Below are 15,130 nucleotides of genomic sequence, written 5' to 3'. Positions count from 1 at the left end.
CACCTCGCCACCCCTCCCCCCCCCCCACCCCCACCCAAACCTTCCCAACCCCAACCACACAATTCTCCAGATCAGTTATAACCGATATACACATCTTTTACCTACCTTCCTTCCCTAACCTAGAATGTCACCAATAATATACTCTCAATGCTTCATATTTGTTGCTTTTTAAAAAAAATGTTGAGGTGAGTTTCCCCAGTACAGCTTGGAGGAGGATGCTGCTTAATAATTTTACAAAAATATTGCCAGCTACAATTGCCTGTCTATCTCTTGTGCTTTTTAAAACCCACACACGCCACTGTCAGACACTACATAATAGCTACTTTTTAAACAATGCTAACCCCAATATTCAATCCAACACTAACATACCACATTGAAAACCAATTCAAAGGAAAGCATGCAGACATATAATTAGAGCAAATACTAACCTTTTCTTATTGATCACTGCAATAGCTGACAACATAAATATGTAAAGAAATTATTAAGCAACTTAAAGAATTCACAATGTGCGAAGAAAATGTATAGCAAATAAGAAAACTTATCTCTACGCAATCCAATAAATAATACTTCATGCTTTATGTTAGATCTTTAAAAAAAAATCAGTGGATTCATTGCTCTTACTTGTTTTTTTTAAAAACGCATCCAACTTTCTTTCACAAGGATATTGGACAACGAACATATGAAAAATATGCCACAATGGCAACTTATTTGTGTTTCTGCTTACATTTCCCTCCATGTTCTTTCCCTTTCTCAAACTCTTCAATCTGACTGAATATTTCCAGCAGATTTTGAGGCATGCTTTTCACTGCCTTTCCTTGAGCAGAATTATTATGAGGGTTATCTTTGGAATCTTCCCTCTTATCTTCCCTGTAATTACTACTTTCACTTTCTTCTTTCCAGTCCTGGTAGCTAGCTCCACTTTCATATATGTAGTCCTTCCTACCATCTCCACTTTTTCCAAAATCATGTCTCTTATCCTTACTAGCAGAATTACTTAACCAGGAATTTTTTCTTTCATGTTGATATTTGTCACCTGACAGCTGCGAATATTCTAATCCTGAAGATCCAGAGTAGTCCCTGTTGCTTTTATCACACTTTTTGCTGCTATATTCATTTTCAAATTCATATTCTTGAACCCGTTTCCTAAATTTGTCTTGGTCATTTGATATTTTGTCACACAATTCCCTACCTTTATCTACTTTGTGCCATTTATCATATTGGCTCCAGCTATCCTGAGTTCTTGAACTATATGAAGAGTCTCTGCTATCCTCCGACCTACCTCCAAGAGGATCTAACACTTCAACCGATGATGAAGAAATTGAACAGTACCTTCTTTTCTCCAAGATCTCTGACCACTGGTCTACTGAACTGTCATTTTTCTCCAGCAATTTTGCTACTTCCTGTTTCTGATTCAGAAAAGATGCTGTCGTATCAGCTGGAGGAGTATACCATTCTTTCTTATTGTTGTGTGAATGATGAACTTTCTCATCAGATGAACTCTTACTTAAGCGCCTCTTCTGACTGCGTGAGGAATCAGAACGTTTCCTTCGTCGCTTCTTTGTTGATTTGCGTTTCCTAAAGCGTTCAGGTGAAGATGACGAAGTAGACCATGATGAAGATTCTGATGAATCAGTTGAAGATGATGATGTTGATTGTTTTCTTTTTTTCTTCATCCTGAAAAGAAATAAACAGATTATAAAATTGACATGATTCAAAAGCAAGAGTTGTCATTTGTGTTCAATTTTCATATTGTTACTTTCAATGCTAGATATTGCTGACATTAGCACCCAAGCCAATAATGTCTGGATAAAAAGTAGCCACTATTAAGCCAGAAGATGTTCACTAAACAAGTTGGAATTTCAAAGAGTTGGACAATATGTAGAATGAAGATTTAACTTCATTTGAGAACAGATTTCCAAGATAGGCAAGAACTGGTTTAAAAATGTTGCCTCCAACAGATCGGAGAACCAAGCCTCTAACAGTAGAATTGACAACGCTCCAATTAACTAAAGGCATTAATGATATAAAGGGAATATCTAAATAATTCCACAAATTAAGAAGGCTTGCATGCCACAAAGCTATTGGTAGGAAGAGTAGGATAAAGGTCCTGTGCTGTTCGTTTCATACATGATCAAATTTGTGTCCAAGAGCAGATAACACATTGTAAGTCTACGTCCAAAAGACGTGCTGGTCAGGTGCTTTGGCCATGTGAAATTCTCCCTCAGTGTACCCGAACAGGCGCCGGAGTGTGGCGACTAGGAGATTTTCACAGCAACTTCATTGCAGTGTTAATGTAAGCCTTATTGTAACACTAATAAATGAACTTAAACTTACTTCTGATAACATAGATCGATACTCTCCAGGCCATTGCAGTCTGCAGTTAAATAGAGTTAAGTCCCAGCTTAATGTTGTTTCGCTTTAACGTTGGTAGGTTAACAGATCCTGTGAATCTCACTGAGCATCTTGTGATTCATTTTGACATAGTTTCCCATGTGGCCTGATTGGCACCATTTTAGAGTGGCCACTTCCACTTTCTGACGCTTTGACTTGCGCCTCTGTCCGTGCCTAACCCACCCTCATCGCTTTCCTCTCATGAATTTACAAAATTCAAATCCAATCCAAAATTGGAACTCTGGAATTGTGAAAATCTGGGTTCCAATAATGCACAAGTGCCATGCAGGAGCTGTTATAATGGGATGTTATTTTTATTAGATGACTGTTAAAATTATTCCTTCTGCGATGCCACTCATGTCCAGAACCATCACTCACAGTAAGGGTTCAGGAGAGGGAAGTAACAAGCAGGAGCATTTAAGAAAACAAAACATTGGTTATGACAGGCCCAGCTGGGTACTTCTGCACTTTCACAGCCCCAGAGCTCTGGCTTCAGATTGGATCTGGATCTTAAACGTTCAGAGGGAAGCAGTGAAAGGATGGGTTGGGCACAGGGAAAGTTGCAAGTCAGAGGGTTGGGCATGGGAAGAGGCTGCAAGCCTGAGGGGTCAAAGAGGGGGAGGATCTATGGCAACCAGAAGGGCCAGGGAGTGGGTGGCTCGAGAAGCAGGTTTGGCAGTGAACAGGAGGCACTGCAAGTAGAAAAATACATTTTCAAACTTATTTTAAAAGTTATTTAAATGTAAAATAATTACAGGGTACAATGTTTTTTTCTGATAAGAAAGGTTCCATAGTACCTATTAATTGCTATGGGAGCTTATTTTCACTTAATGTCATGCTATTAAGGAACTCAACCACAACTTTAAGTGAGGACTTAGTGTAACCCATTTGGAGTGTGCTTTTAAAGGTAAGGGATAGAAGAACCAGCAGTAAATTTAATCTTTTGGATTTACCTCCTTTCAAAATAAACCAAGTAGAAGCATTTTAGAATTAAAATACTTACAAGGAAGACCCAAGGCAGGATTACCAATTTGCAAACAGCACCACCATCTGTGACACAATCCAATCTTTTGATCTCAACCTCATGGCTGCCCAATGTTGCGACTTTTATAAATGCTTATATTCACCTCCACAAAACATACCTTGGATCTGCCATTCACAACGATAATTTAAGTAACTTGAAAATACCAGCCAAAGTAAAACGTAAATATTTGAATAGATTTTAAATCCCACCTCTCTCGATCCAAAGAAGGCACAGTAAGAAGTCTCACAGCACCAGGTTAAAGTCCAACAGGTTTATTTGGTAGCACAAGCTTTCGGAGTGCTGCCCCTTCATCAGGACTCACCTGATGAAGGGGCAGCGCTCCGAAAGCTCGTGCTACCAAGTAAACCTGTTGGACTTCAACCTGGTGTTGTGAGACTTCTTACTGTGCCCACTCCAGTCCAACGCCGGCATCTCCACATCATGGGATCCAAAGAAGTATCAATTTACCTCATATTCTGGCAAGGCGTCATACAACTGCACATCTACTCTCAGATGAGAAAATTACCTCTTTTCTTCTTTTAACAGCTTACGCAATTTCTCTGCACTTGACACCTCGATTGTTTTTTCCTCTTCTCTAGATTCTTTTTCTTTCTTTTCAAGCGATTTCTTTTATGCCCAGTCATCATGAAATTGCGGCAGAAATTTGATTTAGTTTTCAGTCAGCAACACCATTGATCATATTTGTATCCAGAAAACCGTGTCACATTACCAGTTTTAAAAGATTAAAGGTTTATCATGTTAATCACCATTTATATATTATGTATATATTGTATAAGGATTGTATAATTTAGATATATTATGTCAACAATCGGGGAACACAAAGTGGCAATGAAAAGACATTAAATTCAATTAAAGCAACAATAGAGAAGTAAAAATAAAAAGGAAAGGCACAAATCAGGAACACATGATGGGTAAGGAGATGGCAGTGACATATGAGGAAGTTTAACATTTTTCAGTAGAAAACGCAAAGGATAGCACATCAACATGTAGCAATTAAAACAGGAAAATACAAAGGTGACCAATATGGCAATCCAAAGAAAGCACAAGGTTCAAATCACAAAGTAGCAAAGCAAGGGAATTATTGAATATTCACAAATTTAATGATCGATTCAAGCAAAGGTTTTGTACAATTTACCAAAAGATATTTTTTATTTTTGCCAAAGTCACCGTACATCACCAGTTGTTCCCCAATGACCAAAGTACAAACCAGGATTGTGCAGCAGAATCCAGTTCAGATCAGGTGTGGTATGTAATGAATTTCAGCATCCAAGACCCCAGAAAGAAAATGCACACAAAAACAAAACAAGGAAAAAAAATAATCAGTAATGCAAGAAAATTCTTACCCAGCATATATTATCAAAATGAAAACAGCTCATATAAAATAAAGTTAAAAGTTTTGTTAAGTTCTTCCTGCCAATAATTTTCACAGAAATGTTGGCAATAGTGCAAAACATGGAAATCTGTTTTATGTTCTCACAAAACCTCATTAAAATTCAAGAAATTTCATGCACAACATTAAAAGTAACATTTCCTAGGAAGTAAGGTTTGGGAGTGTGGCAATAAGGGAGCTTCGTAACATTTGAGAAGTGGAAGCATACAAGTTTTCAAACCATATCCTAAATAACAACCAACAAATCTGCTTTTGGGGGGAATCTGTGAAAAGACTTCTGGAAAGCTATCTAAAAATCTTAGAAACCTTTTTAGTGGCTCTTAAAGGATTGGCCTATTAAGATATTTTGGCGATTAAACATATAAACATCTTATGCACATTAGCAGTGCTTTGAAAGATGTGAAATTGACCCGTAATGGTAAAGCAGAGATTTGAAGTGGAAATGCCACACAGAGTAAGATCTCCATTTTATAAATCTGATAAATTCAATCCTCAAATATCTTCTGATGTTAAAAGAACCATTTCAATAGCTCTTCAGATACATTTAACATGAGAACATCCAAAACCTGTCAACTTTAAGACACTATAAAACATACACTGTTGCAAAGTTACGTCTTTTTAAACACTGCCAATATGATCAGATAGATTATGCTCGATTACAATTAGCTTGCCAAAATAGAATTTGTTTTTCTGAATTCCCTTTAGTTCTCCTGCTCCAGGTTGTTAAGAGCTTGTAGGCACTTTACTAGGAGGCCATACATTTAAGCCAACTACCAGGGGGTAATTATCACTGATTCTCAAATTTGTCCTCGCTCAGTGAAACAGCTACCCATGTTTATCAAGATCAGGATTTTAAAAATTCATTTGTGGCACATGGGCATCGCTGGCTGGCCAGCATTTATTGCCCATTCCTATTCGCCCGTGAAGGGTGGTTGAGAGTCAAACACATTGCTGTGGCTCTGGAGTCACATGTAGGCCAGACCAGGTATGGCAAATTTCCTTCCCTAAAGGGCATTAGTGAACAAGATGGGTTTTTCCAACAACCAACAAATATTTCATGGTCATCAGTAGTTTCTTAATTCCAGATATTTTTTATTGAATTCAAATTTCACTATCTGCCATGGCGGGATTTAAACTCGAGTCCCCAGAACATTAGCTGAGTTTCTGGATTAATAGTCTAGCAATAGTCTAGGAATGTCAATCTCTCCACAAATTAACTGTTGGATCACAAATAAAATGCTGGGCAATAACACCTGCAAATTTGCAGGCCATAAAATAAACAATGAAACTACAAGACAAAATTTCTATCCTGGAGAATCGGTCCAGTCCCTTAAAATCTTAATTCTCTAGTTATGTTGCATTACTTTATGAAGTATTATTTTGCAGACACTTGGAAAAAAAAGTTCTGAAAATGTTTAGTTCCGACAGCATTTGTGTGATAATCAGCCGAAACCGAATTCCAACTTCTTTTCCAGGGGTTTATTGCTAAATTGCCCCTTAGTGTCCCAAGATGTGAAGGTGAGATGGATTGGCTATGGTAAATGTGTGGGGTTACAGGGATTGGGCAGGGGTGAGAACAAAGAAGCTCAGAGAATAGCCTTGAAGAAAATCTTCAAAACTGCTAAGTTTAATATTTGGATCACAATGGAAAGACAAAGTAGCAAAATGTTTCAAGACAATATTAATTTTAGTAACAAGGGAGAAGTGCCTAACAAAGATCAAAAAAATCAACAAAGTTGAGGCCAGCAGCCATGATTGTATCGAATAGCAGGGCAGGCTTGAAGGACCTGGTAGCCGATTCCTGCTTCTTTTGCTAGTGTTCTTATGAGGTACTGGAGTCTGAAAGTAATGGCCATTTTGAGATTATAACCCGAAATGATATTCCTCTTTAAATAAACAGTAAAAATTACGTTACAAAATGAGGCACACTCATTCTTTTATGGACTACTACTTCAGCAAACTTGAATGTAGTTTCCAGAGTTCAACATCACTGACTTGATGATTGGGGTCTTGTACACAAGAGTTGATAAACAACATCCCTTCCAAAAAATCCTAATCGGAGCTTGTCATGAAGAACTGCTCAGGTTCAAATTTGACCAATGTAATATTGCATTCCCTTAGTGAAAACTCACCTCCATGGATGGCCCAAGAGGTGGTCTGGAGTTCACCATGTGGTACGTCATAGGCCTGTACCCCATATCCCACCAGTCCATATTTCATCAACACACGAGCACATCACACATAAACGTGTCACTTCTTCTAGTTAATATGGTGAAATATCCTGTAGGTCTCTACTGAATGAGTGAGGCACATATCAAACAGCAGTAAAATTATAAGCAAAAACTGAACCCAGTAAATCACCTGCATGTGTTTCCTTAATTTCTGTAAAGCTTCCTCTGCCTCACTGAAAGTCTCATCGAGCTTCAATGCTTTTTTATAGCAATTCTCAGCATTTGCCAACTTTTCTTCTTCTTCTAACCTGTTGGAAGATTTTTAAGAGCCATCAGAAAGTGGTCACACTCAAATCTTTTCCCGAGTATTATAGATCACCCAATAGTCAGCGGGAATTGGAGGAGCAAATCAGCGGAGAGATAGCTGACAACTGCAAGAAACACAAAGTTGTGACAGATGGGGATTTTAATTTTCCACATATAGATTGGGACTCGCATACTGTTCAAGGTTTAGACGGGGTAGAGTTTGTAAAATGTGTTCAGGAGAATTTTCTACATCAGTATATGGAGGTGCCAACTAGAGAGGATGCGATATTGGATCTCCTATTGGGAAATGAGTTAGGGCAGGTGATGGATGTGTGTGAGGGAACACTTTGGATCCAGTGATCATAATGCCATTAGTTTCAACCTGATCATGGATAAGGATAGATCTGGTCCTCGGGTTGAAGTTCTGAACTGGAAAAAGGCCAAATTTGATGAAATGAGAAGGGATTTGGGAAGTGCGGATTGCCACAGGTTGTTCTCTGGTAAGGATGTAAATGGAAAGTGGGAGGCCTTCAAAGGAGAAATTTTGAGAGTGCAGAGTTTGTATGTTCCTGTCAGGATTAAAGGCAAAGTAAATAGGAATAAGGAACCTTGGTTCTCGAGGGAGATTGTAACACTGATTAAGAGGAAGGGAGAGTTGTATGAAATGTACAGGCAGCAAGGGACAGGTCAGATGTTCGAGGAGTATAAAAAGTGCAAGAAGCTACTTAAGAGGGAAATCAGGAGGGCTAAAAGAAGACATGAGGTTGCTTTGGCAGACAGAGTGAAGGAAAATCCAAAGAGCTTCTATAGGTATGTTAGGAGCAAAAGGATAGTGAGGGATAAAATTGGTCCTCTTGAAGACCAGAGTGGTACACTGTGTATGGAACCAAAAGAGATGGAGGAGATACTAAATGGTTTTTTTGCATCCGTATTTACTGAGGAAACGGGCATGGAGTCTACAGAAATAGGGCAAACAGGTAGGGAGGTGCTCGCTGTCTTGAGGCAAATCAGAGTGGATAAATCCCCAGGACCGGACAGGGTATTCCCACGGACCTTGAGGGAAGCTAGTATTGAACTTGCAGGGGCCCTGGCAGACATATTTAAAATGTCAGTATTCACGGGGGAGGTGCCGGATGATTGGAGGGTGGCTCATGTTGTTCCGTTGTTTAAAAAAGGTTCCAAAAGAAATCCGGGAAATTATAGGCCAGTAAGTTTGACGTCGGTGGTGGGCAAGTTATTGGAAGGTGTGATAAGGGATAGGATCTACAAATATTTGGATAGACAGGGACTTATTAGGGAGAGTCAACATGGCTTTGTGCGTGGTAGGTCATGTTTGACCAATCTATTAGAGTTTTTCGAGGAGGTTACCAGGAAGGTGGATGAAGGGAAGGCGGTGGATGTTGTCTACCTGGATTTCAGCAAGGCCTTTGACAAGGTCCCTCGTGGGAGGTTAGTTAGGAAGGTTCAGTCGCTAGGTATACATGGGGAGGTAGTAAATTGGATTAGACACTGGCTCAATGGAAGAAGCCAGAGAGTGGTTGTGGAGGATTGCTTCTCTGAGTGGAGGCTTGTGACTAGTGGTGTGCCGCAGGGATTGGTGTTGGGTCCATTGTTGTTTGTCATCTATATCAATGATCTGGATGATAATGTGGTAAATTGGATCAGCAAGTTTGCTGATGATACAAAGATTGGAGGTGTAGTGGACAGTGAGGAAGGTTTTCAAAGCTTGCAGAGGGATTTGGACCAACTAGAAAAATGGGCTGAAAAATAGCAAATGGAATTTAACGCAGACAAGTGTGAGATATTGCACTTTGGAAGGACAAACCAAAGAAGAACGTAAAGGGTAAATGATAGGACTCTGAAGAGTGCAGTTGAACAGAGGGATCTGGGAATACAGGTACAGAATTCCCTAAAAGTGATGTCACAGGTGGATAGGGTCGTTAAGAGTGCCTTTGGTACATTGGCCTTTATAAATCGGAGTATCGAGTATAAAAGTTGGAGTGTTATGGTAAGATTATATAAGGCATTGGTGAGGCCGAATTTGAAGTATTGTGTACAGTTTTGGTCACCTAGTTACAGGAAGGATGTAAATAAGGTTGAAAGAGTGCAGAGAATGTTCACAAGGATGTTGCCGGGACTTGAGAAGCTGAGTTACAGAGAGAGATTGAATAGGTTGGGACTTTATTCCCTGGAGCGTAGAAGATTGAGGGGAGATTTGATAGAGGTGTATAAGATTTTGATGGGTATAGATAGAGTGAATGCAAGCAGGCTTTTTCTGCTGAGGCTAGGGGAGAAAAAAACTAGAGGACATGGGTTAAGGGTGAAAGGAGAAAAGTTTAAAGGGAATATTAGGGGGGGGCTTCTTCACGCAGAGAGTGGTGGGAGTGTGGAATGAGCTGCCGGATAAAGTGGTAAATGCGGGGTCACTTTTAACATTTAAGAAAAACTTGGACGGGTTCATGGATGAGAGGGGTGTGGAGGGATATGGTCCAAGTGCAGGTCAGTGGGACTAGGCAAAAAATGGTTCAGCACAGACAAGAAGGGCCAAAAGGCCTGTTTCTGAGCTGTAATTTTCTATGGTTCTAATACAGAATTTCATAAAACAGTGACCAAGCGAGCAAGGTATAACAGCAGCTCCAATCTGCAAAGACACCACAGCAAACTAAATTTCACACTCTATTCCTATGCAGAGCCATTGTAGAGATCCCAAAATTATTTGAGGTCATTGGGATAACTAATGCCACAACTCCAAATGTCGATGCATTTCTTCCAAAAAAAATCCCAGACCTCATCATGAACACAAGTGGACACATGACTTATCCTTTAATTCTCTTTCTACCACATAGGTTTGGTACTTGCACACTTTGAAAATTGAGTGATATTGCCCTCTCTGCTGCCTTTCTGTTGGGAGGTGTAAAAAAAGTTAGTTCAGTAATGGCTGCCTATTGTGAATCCGCATGGTGAGTTTTTCTCACCAGACAGCAGGCAAGAGCCCAGTTTGTGGCAAAGCTCCAGTCACAGCCATGCACCAGGTCAAGGTAGATCTGATGCTGGTTCAGGTGTCTAGAAATCCTTAAATGCATTCAAGTAGATGTGGAAACAGAACATGTTATCAAGCAGCAAGATCAAGAGTTGTACTCAGTCAGAGAGCAAGATAAACAGCATATGGAGGACCACAGTAATAGGGCTGAGGACAAAATTTCAATGCCTACAACAGAAATGAAAGTCAGAGATTCACAACTTGTTTTCATTGTTGAAACAGCTGTAGCTATGCCAATTATCTCTGACGAAAGTACATGAAGCCCTAATTGACTAAGTAAAATTGACTAAGTAAAACATGACTAGTTATTCAAAGAACAGTATTCCACCTTAGCCCAAGTCAAAGTTCAGATGGGCGGCACGGTAGCACAGTGGTTAGCACTGCTGCTTCACAGCTCCAGGGACCTGGGTTCGATTCCCGGCTTGGGTCACTGTCTGTGTGGAGTTTGCACATTCTCCTCGTGTCTGCGTGGGTTTCCTCCGGGTGCTCCGGTTTCCTCCCACAGTCCAAAGATGTGCGGGTTAGGTTGATTGGCCATGCTAAAAATTGCCCCTTAGAGTCCGGAGATGTGTAGATTAGAGGGATTAGTGGGTAAATATGCAGGGATATGGGGGTAGGGTCTGGGTGGGATTGTAGTCGGTGCAGACTCGATGGGCCGAATGGCCTCTTTCTGTACTGTAGGGTTTCTATGATTTCTATGATTCTATGAGATTTGTCCCAAATAGTCAGAGATGTTGACAGAACTGTCAAACTAACAAAAATAGAATATATTAATTATTTTTTCTTATTACTGTCACAAGTAGGCTTACATTAACACTGCACGAGATAAAAAGAAAGGAAAAGAAGCCAGATAGGTTAACAGACTGAAAGTACATAGGAAGGAAAAATAATATTGTTCTTTTCATTACTTCTTCGCAACTGATGATATTTTTGTTGATCAACACCAATGTTATGGAAAAACTTATTTTTTAAACATGTAAATTTCTCTGGTAGTATCCATCATATATCTTTTGGTTGTGATTACAATAAATATAAATATATAACCCAACCTGTTAAATTTCAGGTTTTGCTGATGTTGGTTTCGTCATATTGGATACTGGGAAATTATATACATTAAAATGTGAAATGATAGTTGTTTTTTAAGTCAGAGGGAATGTGGTATATTGCAATATCTGAGCATTCTGTTATATGGCCTTCTCCACTGCCCTCTGTGCTGAGGAGGTGTAAATAAAGTTAGTTCAATTATGGCTGCCTACTATGAATCCCCATGGTGAGCTTTTCATCAGTGCAATGCACAATATTTGGTTGCGTTACTTGGCGGTACAGAACTTGAGTATTTCTGAAAAAGGAGACAGCCTTTCACCTTGTACTCATCAGGACATGTGCAAGAATACCAAATTTCAAAGGGAGAAACAATTTATACAGTGAAAAGATGCTGACTGGTTGGAAAGTTGACTCTTGATCAAGGCATTGCCATGAAGAATGCATCATGGACCTATTGCCCCCAGGCTCTTGCTTAATTCAAAAAAAGCTCACTGCCTGAGGTCCCTGCGTATAAATATATGTAGCTTCTGGCAAATGTAAATGACCCACATTACGTGCCCGAGTGATATTAATTTTGTTGTTAGTGCAATTCTTAGCACAGTCAGGATTGTTCAACAAGTGCTATCCAATCATGGAATCACATCCAATGTTAGATTTTCACAATAACTTCATTGCAATGTTAATGTAAGCCTACTTGTGATACTAATAAATAAAGTTAAACCTAAAACATGTTTGCAAGCACGGGCCTGTTTAGTACAGTAGGTACTCTGCATATTGTGACCTGTCCTCTACAAGCAAAAGAAACATGTCCAGACATTTTACCTATTTTGAAGTAACCAAAAACCTGGGAATCAATAGTTCCCTGATAGAAATCATAGAAATCATAGAAACCCTACAGTGCAGGAGGCTGCCATTCGGCCCATCGAGTCTGCACCGACCACAATCCCACCCAGGCCCTACCCCCACATATTTACCCGCTAATCCCTCTAACCTACGCATCCCAGGACTCTAAGGGGCAATTTATAACCTGGCCAATCAACCTAACCCGCACATCTTTGGACTGTGGGAGGAAACCGGAGCACCCGGAGGAAACCCACGCAGACACGAGGAGAATGTGCAAACTCCACACAGACAGTGACCCGAGCCGGGAATCGAACCTGGGACCCTGGAGCTGTGAGGCAGCAGTGCTAACCACTGTGCTACCGTGCCGTCCCACTGTGCTACCGTGCCGCTCCAATGATGCATTCTCCATGGCAACACCTCAACCAGAGTCAACCTGTTAGCCACTTTACACACTTTATTCACAAAGTATGAACTGCTACTCTTGTTTTTTCAGCCAAATCTGGTTTCCTTTTTTCCTCCTTTCTCAAAGCTCAAGTGCAAAGAAATTACAATTATTACTTCTCAGTTAAAAAATCTGCCACAAACTTAAAAAATGATGGTAACCATTAGATCTTTCAACACTTTATATCATGAAAAATACTGATGAATAGCAAGAGACAAAAGAGTATTTAATTGCATGTTGTAACATTCGTCACAGCATATATCATGGGGAAGCAGGTAATTAGCGAATCAAGTAGCATAGAACAGATCTAATAAATTATTCCATTGTCGCCATATCAAAGATTCAACAACCAACAAATGGTTGAGAAAAAATTAGTTCCAGTCACTAATTATTCAAATCAAAAATTATGACCATGCAACTAACTAAGTTCAAATTTTAGTGTCGTCTGGTGCCAACTTCTACCTTTATAAATTCACACACCAACATTTTATAATAGAAACTGCCAATGCAAATTTGTTTCACCATAAAAGGGTGGCACAGTGGCTAGCACTGCTGCCTCATAGCGCCAGGGTGCCGAGTTCAATTCTGACCTCAGTTCATAGCCTGTGTGGAGTTTGCACATTCTTCCCATGTCTGCGTGGGTTTCCTCTGGGTGCTCCAGTTTCCTCCCACACTCAAGATGTGCAGGTAAGGTTGATTGGCTATGCTAAATTGCTCTTTAGTGTCAGGGTGACTAGCGTGGGGTAAATACATCAGGTTACGGGGATAGGGCCTGGGTGGGATTGTTGTCGGTGCACGCTAAGAGGGCCAAATAACCTCCTTCTGCACTATAGGGATTCTATAACCCATCTGTTTCTATGATTACACCCTCCAACCATGATGGTACTGTAATTCCTGTTTGCTTTTATACACATTTCCCAGCTACCCAAGCTCCAGTGCAAAGAGCTCCAATGCTGGAACCAATTCTACTTTTCCACTTGTCAAAGTGGGATAACTTTTGCTGCTTGATTATGAAAATTACAAAATTAAAGTACTATATAAAAATAAGTACAGAATGTATGTGATTAGATGGAAAGTAATTACATGCCTGTGCTGTAGTCAAATTAACCCACCCTTTCATCAAACCCACTTCTCATCGGAACTGTATGTTTTGACTTCTTGTGTACAATGCCATGAGAAATTGGTTTTATTAAGTAGAACCATGCTGTATTCCACACTTACTGGCCTCCTCTTTCCACTAGAGTTTGACAGAGATATTTCTTTGCATTCCTATGTGTCGGACACGTCTCCAAAGCCAAATCAAAGTCAGAAATAGCTTTGTTTAGACTCCCTTTTGTTGCATAACTGAAACAAAACAAAGGAAAGAATTGTTAACAAGATCCATGTAGATGGGCATTAATTGATGAATTAATCACTAATCTCACATCTTAAGTTGAAATGTTTTAAGAAATGAAAGGCATGTGGAGAAGTGCTTCCAGTTATTTGGACTCTCCAATTAATATGAGTCACATAGCATAGATTCTTCTGGCAGGGATTTAACCAAAACTATTACTCTAAATTAAATGGTAAATTCCTAACATCATAGCTCGAGTAAAATGCACGTCCGCATTAAACATAAATTAAAGAATTATTCTCCAAACGTTGTAAAGATTGGGAAAGGAATTTATATGCCACTCACAGCATGATTTGTCTCACCACCATTATAGAAAAACTAGAACCAAACTATGTGCACAGTTATAATTTGCTTTCCGCCCCTAACCTTCCTCACCTGGAGGACGATTCATACAAGGTATGGCTCTGTTGCCCTACATTTTATGGCAAGTTTTAGTGGACTACGGAGCAGTGGAATCGTCACATCTGAAGCAAATTTCATTTTCACTCATGGACATGTTCCAAACAAGATCATGAAGTAGCAATTCGAAGCAGAAATGCTAGCCCGTCTAAAGCAGAGACACCACTGCTAATTATAAAACTCCTGTGTTATTCTGACTGGAAAGTAGCTAAGTCAGCACAGAGCAGCGATCAAATAAGGTACTTTCATGGTTTGCATGGCTTGCCACAACACTATACCTGTGACCCCTGTGATGCCTAAAAAGTCTTAACTGCATTAAGATCAGTATGGACAAACAAATGCTGTTGTACACAACACACACAAAAACAGATGAATTGGCAGAAGTAGGCCATTAGATACCTCGAGCATGACCCGCTGTTTAATAAGATCATGGCTGATCTGATTGTGGCCTTGGATTCAATGACTCAGTCTCCACTGCTCTCTAGGTCGGAGAATTATACAGAGCAACAACCCTTTGAGAGACACAAATGTCTCCCTATCGTAGTCTTAAATAGGAGACGTCCAATTTTTAAAATGTATGCCCACAAGGGGAAACATCCTCTCAGCATCTGCCCTGTCAAGTCCCCTCCGGATCTTACATGCAATAGCGCATAATCTATCACATAC

At 39.9% G+C, this 15,130-nt stretch overlaps 1 protein-coding gene across 8 annotated transcripts in view; it reads right to left on the bottom strand.

The window, feature by feature from the left end:
• Nucleotides 1-15,130, bottom strand: part of ttc14 (tetratricopeptide repeat domain 14) — a 57,987-nt gene that overhangs the window by 22,310 nt on the left and 20,547 nt on the right. For 2 of the 8 annotated variants that reach the window (XM_078206922.1, XM_078206921.1), the window contains exons 9-13: nt 13,894-14,016; nt 7,188-7,305; nt 3,942-4,042; nt 1,330-1,674; nt 429-453 (exon numbers count right to left, since the gene is read on the bottom strand). In XM_078206922.1, coding sequence (XP_078063048.1) covers nt 435-453; nt 1,330-1,674; nt 3,942-4,042; nt 7,188-7,305; nt 13,894-14,016 — 706 coding nt within the window. In that variant the 3' untranslated portion in view covers nt 429-434. Of the gene's footprint in view, nt 1-428; nt 454-560; nt 1,675-3,941; nt 4,043-6,239; nt 6,666-7,187; nt 7,306-13,893; nt 14,017-15,130 lie in introns of those variants that run through there. The other 6 variants (XR_013496762.1, XM_078206925.1, XM_078206924.1 and 3 more) reach the window with 6 other exon arrangements.

The sequence above is a fragment of the Mustelus asterias genome, chromosome 3 (genome assembly GCF_964213995.1).
Source record: "Mustelus asterias chromosome 3, sMusAst1.hap1.1, whole genome shotgun sequence".
Taxonomy (NCBI): Eukaryota; Metazoa; Chordata; class Chondrichthyes; order Carcharhiniformes; family Triakidae; genus Mustelus; species Mustelus asterias.
This window is presented reverse-complemented; position numbering and strand designations above follow the sequence as displayed.